The 16,570-nt window shown below is 33.9% G+C and overlaps 1 protein-coding gene across 11 annotated transcripts in view; it reads left to right on the forward strand.

Moving 5' to 3' along the window:
* The window catches only part of Senp7 (SUMO specific peptidase 7), a 137,237-nt gene that overhangs the window by 3,516 nt on the left and 117,151 nt on the right, over positions 1-16,570 (forward strand). For 7 of the 11 annotated variants that reach the window (XR_005726943.2, XM_013362776.4, XM_078044317.1 and 4 more), the window contains exons 2-3: positions 4,006-4,058; positions 8,708-8,806. Coding sequence is in view for 10 of the 11 variants with exons in the window: in XM_013362776.4 (XP_013218230.2) it covers positions 4,006-4,058; positions 8,708-8,806 (152 nt within the window). In the remaining variant the exon portion in view is untranslated. Of the gene's footprint in view, positions 1-4,005; positions 4,059-7,880; positions 7,901-8,707; positions 8,807-16,570 lie in introns of those variants that run through there. The other 4 variants (XM_021733077.3, XM_040270453.2, XM_040270454.2 and 1 more) reach the window with 2 other exon arrangements.

Raw genomic sequence — 16,570 nt, forward strand, 5'->3', positions numbered from 1 at the left:
GAGAGTCAGGAATTCATGGACCAAAGGACAGAATGTTGTATAATGAGAGGTTCCCAGCTGAGATTCTGTTTTCCTTAAATCTTCTCGTGAATGTATAATCATGGAATGGGGATATATAGAAGTTATTGGAGTAAATGGAGATGAGTCCATTGTTTCATTCAGGGATATGTTAGTGTTTGAGGATGACAGTAGATTTTAATGACAAAGTGGAAAACTATGAACCATATATTTTAGTATTCTAGGAACATTAGTGAAGATCTTGAGTTTGCAAATGTCAGTCAGTCAGAGTATGGGTGAGGGAATATATCCAATTTATGGGGATTTTATTTATTTTAATTTTTGGAGACATACATCTTTATGGGGCACATTATGGTAATTTAGTACCTGTATATGATATATAATTATCAAATCAGCATTTGTATCTATTCAAACTTGAATTTTTTTGTGGTAGGTATATCATACTCTTCTAGTCATTTTGGAATATAGATTGTTGTAATCAATAGTTATCCCACTGTGCTATAGAAAAACCAGAGCTAATCCCTCTGCTCTGTAATTTGGGCCCTCTTATTGAACTTCCCATTCCCCCTCTCCCCTGCCTTTCAAATTTATGGGAATTTTTTTCTTTTTAAAAATGTATTCATGGGGGCTGGGGATGTGGTTCAAGCGGTAGCGCGCTCGCCTAGCATGCGTGCGGCCCGGGTTCGATCCTCAGCACCACATACCAATGAAGATGTTGTGTCCGCCGAGAACTAAAAAATAAATATTAAAAATTCTCTCTCTCTCTCTCTCTCTCTCTCTCTCTCTCCCCCTCCTCTCTAACTCTCTCTTTAAAAAAAAATGTATTCATTTTAGATATACATGACAGTAGAGTGTATTTTGACATATTATACATGCATGGATAAATTTATGGGCATTTAAAAGGAAGAATTATTATTATTTATTTTTATTTTTTATTTTGTGGTGCTGGGTATTGTACATGCAAGGCAGGCACTCTACCATCTGAGCTTTATCCCCAGCCCCATGGAAGAGTTATTGTAATAAAATTAGAATGTTAATTGGAAGTAGTGGTAGTGGGGGAAGGATATTGTTAATTTCTATTCCTGGGTTTATAAAAAGTTGTGTGGGTTGATAAAAAAAAAATTGGATTGAGTTAACTTAAGATGGAGAAAATGTCCAAGAAAAACATTCAGAATCTAAGGAGTTGTATTGATTTTGCAAAGGATTTTAGTGGACTAAGAGATGGAGACTAATGTAGATCAGAGGTGTTTTATCTTCTTTGCTGCTTTGGCTAAAAGATGTGACAAGAACAACTGTAGAGGAAGAAAAGTTTTTTTGAGGGCTTACGGTTTCAGGGGTCTTAGTCCATAGAAGGCTGGCTCCATTCCTCCTGGCTCAAGATAAGGCAGAATAGCATGGTGGAAGAGTGGCAGAGATTCGAAGCAGCTCACATGTTGATGAGGAAGCAGAGAGAGACACCATGCTCCAAATCCAAAATACATACCTCATAGCCACTCCCCAAATGTATCATTTTCTCCAGCCACACCCCACCTCCCTTCAGTCACCACCCAGTTAATCCCATCAGGGATTAACACACTGTTTAGGTTAAGGCTAAAACCCAATAATTTCTCCTCCAAACCTTGCATTGTCTCACACATGAGCTTTTGGGTGACACCTTAGATCCAAATCATAAGAAGAGGATAGAGTTGGGTTACATAAGTGAGAGGATAGCAAGGTAATTGGAGAGTGGTGAACGTGATTCCCAGGCTTGATGTTGGAAGATAGAAGATTTAAAAGAAGATTAGAGGAGCATTGATGGGATGGATTATGAATAAAACTGAATAAAGCCCAAAGATCTTATCTGAAACTTTGTTATAATGTTGTCTTAAGTCCCTGATGGTTTATTCTAATCTGGGTCTTCCATAGTTTAGTAGTCTGGCAGATGTGGGTTGCATCATCCTGCTTTGTGGGTGCTTATAGTCACAACTCTCTCCTGGGTTGCTCTTGGCCCTGGAATATCCTTTCACCTGATTCTGCCTAGGATTTTTTTTTTTTTTATTTTTCAAAGCTCAGTTCCTTTGACCTTTCCAAAAGCTATTTTCCAATTAACTCAAACTTGAAAAAAAGTATACCTATTTCTGAAATTTCATGGGTCTTTGCACTTTTTATAGGATGTTTGTCAGATTTCATCATTTATTCAGGTTTGCTAATTTGTCTAATCTATGTTGATATAACTATTACCTGAGTCAGAGGGTCTGTCTGCTTCAACTTATGTCTCCGTAGTATCTGGTATGCCCAGAGTGTACTCGCTAAGAGTACCACCTTTGGAATCAGACCAGTGGTGAACGTCATGGTGACCTTGATTCTTCAAACCTAAATTTCTTAATTTATAAAATAGAGATAATACCATTACAGATCTCATATTACTTTTGTAAGGATTAAATAATTTGTATAAAGCACTTAGCATATTATCTGGCAATGATAATTACTATTATTTCAAATAAATTTTTATGGAATAAACAAGTGAATGAATGATTACACAGTCTACTTGTGAAAAGTCATGCTTTTAATTTAGAATAAAAATAATTAGACTTTCTTGGGTGCTAATGCTAATATACTGAGAGCAATTTTAATGTAACTATTTTAGTAATAGATACCATTAATTTTGTACTAATTATAGGTAAAATGCAAAATACTTTAATATAGACTATCATTTAACAAGCCGAAAGATGAATATCATGTTTTGCAGATGAGAAACTGAGGTGGTACTGAGGATTGAACCTAGTGCCTTACACATGCTAGGCAAGTGCTCTACCACTTAGCCACAACCCCAGCCTCTGCCTTTCACTCTCTAATGATGAAGTTTGATGAACATAAATTCTTAATTTTAATGAAACTCTTAGTTTATTTTTTCATTATGGTTAGTAATGCTTGTGTCCTGTTTGAGAAATCTTTGTATACCCCCAAGGTCATGAAGATACTTTATTTTTTAATACTAGAAGCATTATTTTGTGTTTTATATTTAAATGTGTGATCCACTTCACATTAATTTTAGATAGGTGTCAGATAGGTGTCAAAGTTGTCCCCCTCATTTGGTTACTAATTGTTTCAGTATCATTTATTGAAAAAAATTATTACTTTTCTACTGAATTGCAGTAAGATGCAGTAATTGCAGTAAGATGACTACTTAGATGTGGATCTCTGCCATTTTAATTTTGAAATATGATATATTCCAGTAGACTGTAATTTCTAAGAAATCTTGGATTGTGTTTAATTGGCTCGCTACATTATACTCACTACCTAGTCCAATGACACGATTGACATTCAGTAAATATTTGCTGATTGAATGAAAGAATTTTTAAGAGAGAAATCCATAGGAAGTCTGAGAAATATTTTTAAATAAAGAATTAAAAAGTGTTCCGAGTTACACAGCATGTTTAGATATATAGTAGAATTGAAATTGTTTTTGTAGAATATTGCCAACTTCTAAATATCCACCCCCTTCATAAAAATTAGTTTAGTTAGATAATTCTATTATGGGGCATGAGGTCTTTTGCCAGGAAATTCCTGTTTAATTCTTGGTCAGTTTCTTTTGTTACCATACATACATTGTTTACTGGAGGAATTTTTTTTGAGAAACTGCTACTCTTTTAAAACTTGTAATTTTTTTAGTCTTTATGGCTAGCCCTTCAGCTTCAGTAAAATGTATCAGTATAAATTCTGAACCTAATGAGAAGTTAATTTGGAATAAGGAATAGATATAAAAGGATCTCTTCCACTATTTTAAAAAATCTTTTTCATATCAAATAATAATTTCTGGGATGGGGTTGTGGCTCAGTGGTAGAGTGCTTGCCTAGCATGTGCAAGGCCCTGGGTTTGATCCTCAGCACCACATAAAAATAAATTTTAAAAAATCAAGGTATTGTGTCCAAAATACAACTAAAAATTAAAATTAAAAAAAAAGTTTAAAAAAATAATAATTTCTACTATGTTTTTTATTTTTTGTAGAGATTGTCACAGAAGGAAAAAGAAAAAAGTCTACATCTTCTGATTTACATGAGGTATGCATTAGTTTTGCTTGTAACCAATAGTTGCTGAAATTAAAAGTGTTTTGCAATTTTTTTAAAAAATAAAATTTTTAAATATGGTAAAACTTTGAGCAGTATTTTGAGGAAAATGATGTTCTGAATAACTGAGCAGCTTTTAAAAATCCATTACAAGATGACTCATATACATTTTGGTTTATATTTTGAATTTTATATAAAACATAACAGCATTTCATTGATGACTGAATGTATTAGCATGCTTTGTGTTCATTCATTAATAATGTAGATGTAGAAGAGTTGTGTTCATGGCATATGCTGAAAATTATTTTTTGGAATCTGTTCTTTTAAACGTCTTTTTTTTTCTATTCATTTCTTCTTACAAAACAAGCAAAATGAAGTTTCTGCCTATGTTGAGTTTTTTTTTTTTAAATGCATCCCTATAAAGAATGATAATCTTTTTCTCTAGAATTTTGTGCTTAAATGCAGTGATACCTGATGTACATTACAATGATTTTATTAGATACTTTTCTCAGAAGCACTTATGTATGGAGATCTTTAATTTGGAACATTTTTATGTTTTTACAGTTGTACATTTAACAACGATTGTAGAAATCATAAAGGAGTATCATGGGTTAATGAGAGGGAATTAAGAGGACCTTAGAAGACCACATAGAATATCTTTGCTAGTCTTTCTTCTTTGGCTTAAGATTTGCAGGTGTGGTTTCTCCATTTATTTTTATTTATTTATTATTTTTAAAAAATATTTATTTTTTAGTCGTAGTTGGACACAATACCTTTATTTCACTTATTTATTTTTATGTGGTGCTGAAGATCAAACCCAGGGTCTCGCACATGTGAGGCAAGTGCTCTACCGCTGAGCCACAACCCCAGTCATCCATTTAAAATTTTGGATTTAGCTCAAGTACAGTGAATGAGGAAAGTAGAAAAGAAAATTTTACATTATTGTGAAAACTACTGTCATATCCTGTATCTCATTTTGTTTTCTGATGCTGTAAAATAATACATAAGACTGGCCATTTATTTAAAAATACTATGTATTTTGATTCATGGTTCTGGAAGCTGGGAAGTCATTGGTACCTGCTGAACTTCTGGTGAGGGCCTTGTATAATAGCTCATAGCAGAAAGCAGTGTAAGTGGACTGAAAAGAGGCATGTATATGAAAGACTCAGGGGAAGTACCAGTCTCACTTTTTAACAACCTGCTTTCTTGAAAACCAACCAGCCTTAACTAACACAGTCTCTTGATAAAGAGATTAATTTTTTCATAAGGGTGAAGGTCCCATGACTTAATTAGCACTTAAAGGTCCTGCTTCCTAACACCTTTATATTGGTAATCCAATTTCAACTTGAATTTTGGTGGGGACAAATCACATGTAGGCTATAGCACCCAGTTTTAAAATACCTCTGCGTTGACCACTGCTATATAAACAAAAATTTTAAATTTATTTATTCTAATCAGTTATACATTACAGCAGATTGCTATTTGATTAATTGTACACAATAGAGCACACTTTTTCATTTCTCTGGTTGTACATAAAGTAGGGTCACACCATTCATGCAATCATATATTACCTAAGGTAATGATGTCCATTTCATGCTATTTTTAATATTTGCAACAAAGTGCTCTGCTTTAGGGTATTATGTCATTCATGCAATTCACTTGAAGTTCTACTGTTAACATTTCATAATATTGAAGCCAGGTGTGTGCACCTGTAGTCCCAGCTGCTGGGAGGATTGCTTGAGCCTACACATAGACACCTTATGTCTTAAAAAGAAAAAAAAATAATATTGAATTTCATGTTGGTTCCTATGCTCCTAGGGGTAGCAAGGGTGGTACCTTTCCTTACTTTTTGGCACTACAAGCTTATCTTGTATTTTCCCTACCCAGCCTTGAAATTAGCAGATTTCCCAAGGAGCCTTGGTTGTTTTTATTGAAGAATAAAAGATTTCATTTGTTCAACCACAGTATACCTATAACGTCGTAAAAAATTTAGAATTCCTTATAAACTAGCATACTAAATTCTTGGTAGTAGTTTATATTACCTCCTAAGACCATTAGTAGAAATGACTTACTGAAAGGATAAGAACTTTTGTGGATACAGAGATAAGACACTGATACATTTTGAGTTTTTAAGAATTTAAAATTATTTTTAAGACAAAACTTGCTTTTTCTTTTTTATTAGTCAATACTTGTTTTTTTATAGATTTTATTAGAAAATTCAATTTAACAAAAAGACTACTCAGATACAACTAGAATTAATACCTTGGTATTCTAGTTCATCTGTCTATCTGTCTATAGTAAAGAAATATTAAAATTAGAACATCACCCAATACTGCATTTAATCTACTTTTTCTATTTAACTGCATCGAGGGCATAATTTTTCTAAAATCATACTTATTTAAAATATTGCTTAGTATTTATTGGGTAGTTAAAATGTATTGGATAAATTATGCTCGGTACTAGGGAAATAGTGGTAAACATTTTTTGTTTTTTGTTTTTGTTTTCTTGGGTACTGGGTACTGGGGTGCTTAGCCACTCAGGCATATCTCCAGCCCTGTTTTGATACTTTTAATCTTGAAACAGTTCTCACTAAATTGCTTAGGTCCTTGCTAAGTTGCTGAGATGGTTTTGAATTTAGAATACTGCCTCAGCCTCAGAGCTGCTAAGATTATAGATCTGCACCTCCACACCCAACTAGTGGTAAACATTTTAAATGACTACATCATATTTCATATATGCAAATCTCAATGAATTCTTTCATTGTTTTTGAGCTATTTTTAGTGTTTTGAATTATAAGCTGGGCTAATTGTTTTATTGGAATTTTAAATTTTGTAGGATCATGATAGCTTAAAATCTTCGTTGATCGTATTATAGTAGAAACCATGACTGGAATGTGTCTAAGGACCAGGTATGTAGTTCAGTGGTAGAATCTGTGCTTAGCACAAGGCCCAGGGTTCAATCCCTAACACCTCAAATGAAATAAATGCAATGGGGTATAAAAACAAGTAAAATATGGGGCTGGGGATGTGGCTCAAGTGGTAGCGCGCTCGCCTGGCATGCGTGCGGCCCGGGTTCGATCCTCAGCACCACATACCAACAAAGATGTTGTGTCCGCCACTAACTAACTAACTAACTAAATAAATAAATATTTAAAAAAAAAAAACCAAGTAAAATAAAATGTCTGAGAAGAGATCATATTGTTGCAAAAGACTCATAAGTATTTGGGTTTTTTTTGGGGGGGGGAGGAATTTGCTTTTTAAAAAATTGGATGTTATAATTATAATTTTTTATTACATATTTTTAAATGCATACAACTTAATTTAGATCAGTTAATCATTAAGAAAAAGTGAAGAACTCGAGATAGGGCAGAGGTGTGGGCGGGAAAGGGAGAGGGCAGGGGTTTAGCAATGATGGTGGAATGTGATGGACATCATTATCCAAAGTACATTTCCTTTAAAAATCATATTATTAAGGTATGATTAACATACAAAACCCATATATATGATACTACTTGATGAATTTGGAGATAAGTATACACCCATGGAAACCATCATTACATTCTGTGCTATAAACATCCCCTCCAAAAGTTTCTTCTTTCTTTTGCAATTAATAGTTCCAGTGCTGATCTGCTAGTTGGTTCAACGTAATATAAAATCTATCCCCTTTAGTAAAGTTTTTAGTATGTAATACACTATGGTAAACTATAAGCATTATGCTGTACAGTATTTCTCTAACACTTATTTATCTTACATAACTGAAACTTTGTACCCTTTGAGTAATACCTTTCTGTTTCTTTCTCCCCACAACTTCTGGCAGCTACTATTCTTACTGCTTCTGTGAGTTTGACTATTTTAGATTTCTCATAAGTGATATCCTATAGTGTTTGTCTGTTTTCCAGATTCATTCACGTAGTCACAAATGGTAGGATTTTCTTTTTTTTAAAGATTCAGTAATATAGTATTATATGTATATACCACCTTAATTTTTTTTTTTAAACCAGTCATAGGATCTGGAGTCATCTTGAAGACTTGTTCACTCACTTGTTTGGAATCTATAGGAAGACACAAACATCTTGGTGAATCTGTATCCCTTTGTAGCCTCTCCATATGATCTTTACAGTTTAGTGGCTTCAGGGTATCCAAATTTCTTACCTATGGCTTAGGTCTCCCAAGGTGTGTATACTGAGAGGCAGAGGGAGGGAGGGAAGCACATAAGCACGTCTGAATCATGCTGAAGCTAAGTTTCCTCTTAAGACTAGTCTTGGAAATCACAAGTCTGCCCAGATTCAAGGGAGACAGAACTTAGTTTTAATGTTTAATTAGAATTGTGTATTAGAGAACTCTGTAGCTTGCATTTGAAAAATTAGGAGAAGAGACTGTAGGCAAGAAATTTCCTAATTTCCTATAGTAATTAGGAAACTTGTGATTCTTCACTTCTCTACCTTTATGCTCAATGAGAATTTTTTATAATATTATGTTTAATTGCTTCTAAATTAAGCTTCGGATTTAAAACTTTAAAACTCTTAGAAAAATATTAATGCAGGGTAGTAGAATGGTTCTGCTAGTTGATTCAATTCTTTTATGTATATATACATATATAAATATATTTCAATTAAACTGATTATTTTCTCATCCTACTTTCAGATAAGAAAGATGTTAAATGTAAAACCAGAGGATGTTCATGTTCAGTCACCACTGTCCAAAGTCAGAAGCTCAGTACGCTGGGATCTCCCTTTGCAGGGGGTAAATAAAACTAATTTGTTTTAAGCATATAGTTTTATTTAGTATGTTTAAAATATTTTAGCAAAACTGAAATTTTATTTTCTTATTATCTTTTATTTTTCTGATATTTAATTTTAGATTTTAAAATTAATTTATTTCTGACATGTTAAAATGAACCTTTGAGGTTAGTGTCATCTTTAGTTTAAATCTAAGTGTACCTTATGCATGGTTGATTTCTTTAAGAAATTTAAATCTCATTGTAATATTGTATATATTAAGGTTACTAAGATATTAAGCTTGGTAGAATAATTTTTCCTCTTTCCTTTTTTGGTACTGGAGATTGAACTCAGAAGTGCTTTACCACTGAGTTACATCCTCAGTCGTTTTTATTTTTTATCTTGAGGCAGGTTCTCACTGAGTTATTGAGGGTCTTGCTAAGATGTTGAAGCTAGCCTTGAACTTGTGATCCTCTTGCCTCAGCTTCCCAAGATTATAGGTGTGTGCCACCATGCCTGGTTGTTCTTTTGTTCTTTACCCATTTTTTTAACTTTGAGAAAGTGTCTCTTAATGGATGCTACAGCAACATTTTAAAAGATATTCTTATTATAAATCTGGACTTTAACATTAAATTTTTAGATTTATTCTAGGTCTCTGATGAATAGACTGACTTACTATAGTACTTTTTCTTTTTTCAATATGGCACTTTATTATTTTCTCTTGACTGAAGCGATTCCTGGTCAATTTTTAGAAAATTGAATTTTTCTCAGATTTTCCATTTACCAATTTATAGCTATATTAGTTTACTAGAGCTGCCATAACAAAATACCACAGAGCAAATGGCTTCAACAACAGAAATTAATTTTCTTTAAATTTTTTTTTTAGTTCTAGATGGACACAATATCTTTATTTTATTCATTTATTTTTATGTTGTGCTGAGGATTGAACCCAGTGCCTCATGCATGCAAGGCAAGCACTCTACCACTGAGCCACAACCTCAGCCCAGATATTAATTTTCTCATGGTTCAGAAATATGGAAGTCCAAAATAAAAGTGAGAGCAGGATTGGTTTCTCCTGGGCCTTTCTCCTTGATTTGCAGATGTCTCTTTTCTTGCTGTGTCCTCCCTTGGCTTTTCTCTGTGTGCATGCTTGTATGTCTGGTGTAACTTTTTCTATTTATGAGGATACCAGTCTTATTAGATTAGGGGCCCACCCTTATGACCTCAATTTAATTTTAATTAACTTTTTAAAATCCTTGTGTCCACATATAGTCACATTGAACGTTAGGGCTTCAGCATAAGAATTTTGTAGGGATACAGTTCAATCCAGAAGTGTCTCATTTTAGGATAACAAATTTTAAGCCACTATGGATTCTTGGATTTTTATGTTACAGACAGGAAAAAAATAACCACTTTTAAAACTTAGAGGAGGGCTGGGGTTGTGGCTCAGTGGTAGGGCACTTGCCTCACACTTGTGAGGCACTGGGTTCGATCCTCAGCACCGCATAGAAATAAATAAACAAAATTAAGGTATTGCATCCATTTACAACTAAACAAAATATTAAAAAATTATAAAAAAAAACTTAGAGAAAGAGTTTGTCATCAGTATTAATTGTTTTAAAATTAAAGTTTGAGAGAACACTTATTATTTTTTATTTTTTTGTGGTGCTGGAGATTGAACCCAGGGGCTCATGCATGCTAGGTAAACACTTTACCACTGAGCCACATCCCCACCCATAAAAGTTTTATTTTTAAATAATATATTTGTTAAGTTTATTTGTATACAAAGAAGGACAAAATAGGGAAAAAATGAAACCATATGATATTTATGTTATCTGTTGACATAAAAAATAAAATACATTTTCATAAAGTTAGAAAATTTGTGCTGTATAGAAAGGCATAAGTAAAATGAATAAAGAATTCTCTTTTTTGCCCCTAGAGGCAACCACTATTAATTGGGTTTTTTTTTTTTCATTTAAGAAAAAAATGCATATGCCATATGAATTATTTTTTAATCTTTACAGAAAACAGTGATTTTACTTACTTGTTCTGCACTTCATTGTTTTCACTTAATAAAATATCTGAATTTTTTTTCCTTTACATTACTGGGGATTTAACCCAGGGGTGCTTTACCAGTAATCTATATCCAGGCCTTTTTGTTTTTTATTTTGAGACAGAGTCTTGCCAAGGTGCCTAGGTTGGGCTCAAACTTGGAACTCTCCAGCTTCAGCCTCAGAAGTAGCTGGGATTACACGTGTAAGCCACAACTGGCCATTTTCCCCCCATTTTAACACATTTAAAACTACATCATTTACTTATTTTATTTTTTGATACTTGGGATTGAACCTAGGAACCCTTTCCCACTGAGCTATATTCCCCAGTCCTTTTCTTTTTTGAGACAAGGGTCTTGCTAAGTTGCTGAGGGCCTCATGAATTGGGGCCTTAGTGAATTGCTTAGATTGGCCTCATACTTGAGATCATCCTGCCTCAGTCTCTTGAGTCTCAGGGATTACAGGTGTGTGCCACTGTGCACAGATGTATTTTTATTTTTAATGTACTTTTATTTTAAATGTACAACAGCGGTTGTACATTTTTATGGGGTTCAGTGTTACATTTCAATGAATGTATATGATGTATAAAGACCAGATCAGGGTGATTAGCATATCTGTCACCTCAGACGTGTATCATTTCTTTGTGTTGGGAACATTCAAAGTTCCCTCTACTCTTCTGAACTATTTAGTTAATTGTTGTCAATCATAGTTATCCTACTGTATTATTGAACATTAGACATAATTTTTCTTATCCATTTGCCTCCTTGTGCCTATTAACCATCCTCACTTTAATTTGGATTAATTTAAATTCATCCTCACTTCATCACTCCCTCTCCTGTATCTTTCCAGGATTTAGTCACCTCTATTCTATTGTTTACTTCTTGAAGATCAGTTTTTTAGCTTACACACACACACACACACACACACACACACACACACACACACACAAATAATTTCATCATGTGGAACATCATTTTTCATATATGGGGAACCTTTTTTGAGTGGGATTACTAGGGCCTAAGGGAATTTGCATATAATTTTTTTTATACACATATATTTTTTTGTACTGGGGATTGAACCCAGGAGTGCTCTAGTACTGAACTACATCCCTAGACCTTTTGGGTAATTTTTATTTTGAGACATGATCTCACTAAGTTACTGAGGCTGGCTTTAAACTTGCAGTTCTTCTGCCTCATCCTCCCAATTTGCTGGGATTGTAGGTGTGTTGCCACTATGCGTGGCTTATATTTTAAATTTTAATTAATACTGCAAAATTGTCTTATGGAAAATCTGCAGCAATTTGTTTCGCTACCAGTGTGGTGTTCCATTTCTCTACAAACATAACAACTGTATATTACCACACAGTAAAATGGTTGCCAATTTGATAGGAACAACAACAGCAACGGCAAAGACAAAAGTCCCATTAAAATGATGTGAATTGTTTTTATCTCTTTGCATTCATATTTTTATTTTATTTTTCAAGATATAGAATTTATTGTTGGATAAAATTTTTTACACATGTACATACTGTCTCTTGGGATAGATCCTTCTTTTTTTTAGCAGTATCTCTGTTTTTTTTCTTTTATCCTTGAGATGTGCATGAGTTTCCTTAGTTTTTGACAAAAGTATGGATTCTTCGTGTCCAGTGTCTTTTCTTTTTCTTCAACTCCTCTTCATCAGTCTCCTTTTCCTGAGAAGATAGTAGCCAGTTTTCTCCTTTAGTTCCCTTTAACCCACTGAGTAGAACATGGCCCCTTCAAGGACTATTTTTTTCCTGTCACTAGTTTACTACCTTATTCCTTAGAGTAATGTTACTTAATTTTCCGGATATCTGCATTCTGGTTGAGATAGGAAGTGGTGCATGTCAGTATTAGCATGCCCCCTCATTGCTTTAGGGATTATATATGCTAGGTGGACTTCATGGTTTATAGAGTTTAAGGCTGGTTATACTGATATCTTGGTGTGTTGTCCCTGCCTACTTTTTTAAATTGTTGTTTTTAGAGACTTTCAGAGGAAGAGAGAGGAATAAATGACCCTTTTCATAGTCTTTAGTAGAATTTTCACTCATTTATTTATTTGTGATTTTTGTTGAGATATAATGTTATTAAATAATCTATACATATTTTAAGTGTATAATTGGATAAATTTTGCCCAGAATACCATACAGTCATGAGATAGAGCATTGTCATGACCCTAGAAATTTCTCTGTGTCCATTTTCATTATGTCTTTCTCTCACTTTTTATACACCCACACTGCTCCTGGCCAGCAGTCTTCTCATTTCTATTTCCATGATGTAGTTTTGCCTTAATTTGAACTTCATAAAAATGGAGTCGTTCAGTATGTACATATTTGGCTTCTTTTCACTCCGTATAATTTTTTTGAGTTTTATCAATGTTTTTGTCTATCATTGATTTGTTCCTTTTTATTTCTATGTAATATTCCCTTATATGAATATATCACAACTGTTTATCTAATTTTCTGTTGATGGACTTTGGGCTTTGTTTTAATTTGCATTTCTTTAGTGAATAATGATGTTAAAACATTTTCATAAGTTGATTAGCAATTGTGTATCTTTTTTTGTCAAGAATCTATTCAAATTTTTTGACTTTTTTAAAAATAAATTTCTTTGAAGATTAATTTGGATTCCTTTAAATTCATCCATTGTAATTTTTCTATTTTTTAATAGACATGTACATTTTGTAACTATCACAGTAACAAAAATATGTGTGAGTTTGTATTGATTTACACTTTTTGTGTGTGACTGTTCATACAGTTCTATTTGAGTTAGTCATAATTATCACAGATAAGATATTGAAATGTTCCATAACTTCAAAAAATTCTGTTGTGCTCTTCACTTTTTAGTTAATTTCTTTCTCTCCCCCAACCCCTGGCAACACTGTTGTTTTCTAATCTATGTTTTCTAAAATATTACTTAAATGTAACCAAATAATATATAATGTTTCAGAGTGTCTTGTTTCATTTAACATAATGTCTTTGAGATTCATTCATGTTTATGTGTATGAAGGACATTGGATCATTTTCATTTTTTGGTGATTATGAATAAAGCTGCTGTAAATAGTTGCATGCAGGTTTTTGTGTAAGCATAAATTTTAATTTCTCTAAAGTAAATACCTAGGAGTGGGATTTCTGGATTATATGGTAAGTATATTTTTTTGTGTCTTTAAAAAATTTTTTTAGTTGTTGTTGGATCTTTATTTTATTCATTTATATGCAGTGCTGAGTATTGAACCCAGAGCCTCACATGTGCTACTCAGTGCTCTACCACTGAGCTACAACCCCAGCCCTTACGTGTATGTTTAGTTGCCAAACTTTTCCAGAATGTTTGTGTCATTTTTACATTTCTAGCAGCAATGCATGAAAAGTTCTCCATGCTCTATCTTACTTGGTTCTGCCAATTTATTTTTTTAAAGTATTAGGGGTTTTTTTTGTTTGTTTTTGTGGTGCTGGGGATTGAACTCTAGGCCTCATGCAGCCTAGACAAGTACTCTATCACTTAGGTATGTTCCCTAGATTTTGTCTTATAGAGCAATTTTAGGCTTATAGAAAAATTGAGGGGCAAGTACAGAGAGTTCCCATGTACCTTTCCCCCACTACCCTGGTTTTTCTTAATTTTTTTTTTTTTTGTACCAGGGATTGAACCCAGGGGCACTTAACCATTGAGCCACATCTCTAGCCCCCACTCCCCCTTTTAAATATGTACATTTATTTTGTTGTTTGTTTATGTGGTGCTGCTGAGGATCTAACTCAGCGCCTCACATGTGTGAGGCAAGCGCTCTGCCACCGAGCCACAACCCCAGCCGTTCCTAGCCCTTTTTAAAAAAAATATTTTCTTAGAGACAGGGTCTTGTTGAGTTGCTTAGGGCCTCGCTAAGTTGCTGAGACTGGGTTTGAACTCGCTATCCTCCTGCCTCCTGAGCTGCTACAATTTTAGACATGGGCTACCGTGACCAGCTCTCTTACTGTTAACATCTAGCGTTAGTATGCTAAATTTGTTATAATTTATGAGCTAACACAGGCATACTTTGGCTTTTGCACTTTTCAGATGCAGAATTTTTTACAAATTGAAAGTTTGTGGGAACCCTAAGTTGGGCAAGTTTGTTGTTACCATTTTTCCCAAAAGTGTGTGTTCACTTAATGTTTCTGTGTCATATTTTTGAATTCTCACAGTATTTCAGACTACTTTATTTTATCTGTTGTGGTAATCTGCAATTAGTCTTATTTATTTTTTTTGGTGGTGTTGGGATTTGAAGGACTTTGTGCATATTAGGCAAGTCTCTACCACCAAGCTACAACCCTAACCCCTGGCAGTTATTTTTTTTCTTTTATTATTATTATTATTAGTTGTTAAAAACATTACAAAGCTCTTGACATATCATATTTCATATATTTGATTCAAATGGATTATGAACTCCCATTTTTACCCCGTATACAGATTGCAGAATCACATCGATTACACATCCACGTTTTTACATACTGCCATACTAGTGTCTGTTGTATTCTGCTGCCCTTCCTATCCTCTAATATCCCCCCTCCCCTCTCTTCCCCTCCTGTCTTCTCTCTCTACCCCATCTACTGTAATTCATTTCTCTCTCTTGTTTTTTTCCCTTTCCCTTCACTTCCTCTTATATGTAATTTTGTATAACAATGAGGTTCTCCTTCCATTCCAAGCAATTTCCCTTCTCTCTCCCTTTCCCTCCCACATCTCATCCCTGTTTAATGATAGTCTTCTTCTCACCTGGCAGTTATTTTTGATGTTACTCTTGTCATTGTTTTGGGACTCCCCCAACTACTCCTATGTAAAATGGTGAACTTAACTGATAAATGTTGAGTACATCCTAACTGCTTTTACCAACAAATCATTCTTCTATCTCTTTCCTTCTCCTCAGACCTCTGTATTCCCTGATATACAGTATTGAAATTAGACCAAGTAAAACCCCTCAATGATCAGGTGAATAGAAGAGTTGTACATTTCAAAGTTTAAATCAAAAGATAGGCTGGGGGTATAGATCAGTTGTGAGCACTTTGTAGAGTACTTGTCTAGTATGATTAAGGGCCTAGTTTTGATCTCCAGCATTGCTAAAAAGAAAAACTAAAGCTAGAAATGAGGGAAGGCATAGAAAAGTCTGAGCTAGGATGAAAGCTAGGTCTCATGTGCCAAAGATTCAGGCAAATTGGGAATACAAAGGAGATGTTCTTAAAGGAAATTTAAAGTGCTATTCCAGTGAACACACAGAGATAAGAAAGTAAAATAGCTATCTTGTTGCTGATATGGAGAAACTTTTACTGTTCTGAATAAAAGATCAAACCAGCTATAGCATTCCTCTAAGCTATAACCTAATCCATAGCAAGGCCTTAACCTTTTCAATTCTGTGAAAGCCTGGGAAAAGTGAGGAAAAGTTTGAAGTGAGCAAAGGTTGGTTCATAAAGTTCAAAGAAAACAACAATTTTTTTTTGTTTAAACACTAAAAGACAAATATTTTTTGTAGAAGAAATAATCTTCTATTGGAGGACCTTCATAGCTAGTGAAGAGAAGTCAGTGTGTGGCTTCATATCTTCAAAGGGCAGGCTGACCCTTTTTTGATAGGAGCTAAGTCCACTGGTTACTTGCATTTGAAGCCAATACTCATCTACCATTCCAAAAATCCTATGGCCTTTAATGTTTATACTGAATCAATTCTTCCTCTGCTCTAGAAATGGAATGGCAAAGCCTGAATGA

This window comes from Ictidomys tridecemlineatus, chromosome 3, assembly GCF_052094955.1.
Source record: "Ictidomys tridecemlineatus isolate mIctTri1 chromosome 3, mIctTri1.hap1, whole genome shotgun sequence".
NCBI lineage: Eukaryota > Metazoa > Chordata > Mammalia > Rodentia > Sciuridae > Ictidomys > Ictidomys tridecemlineatus.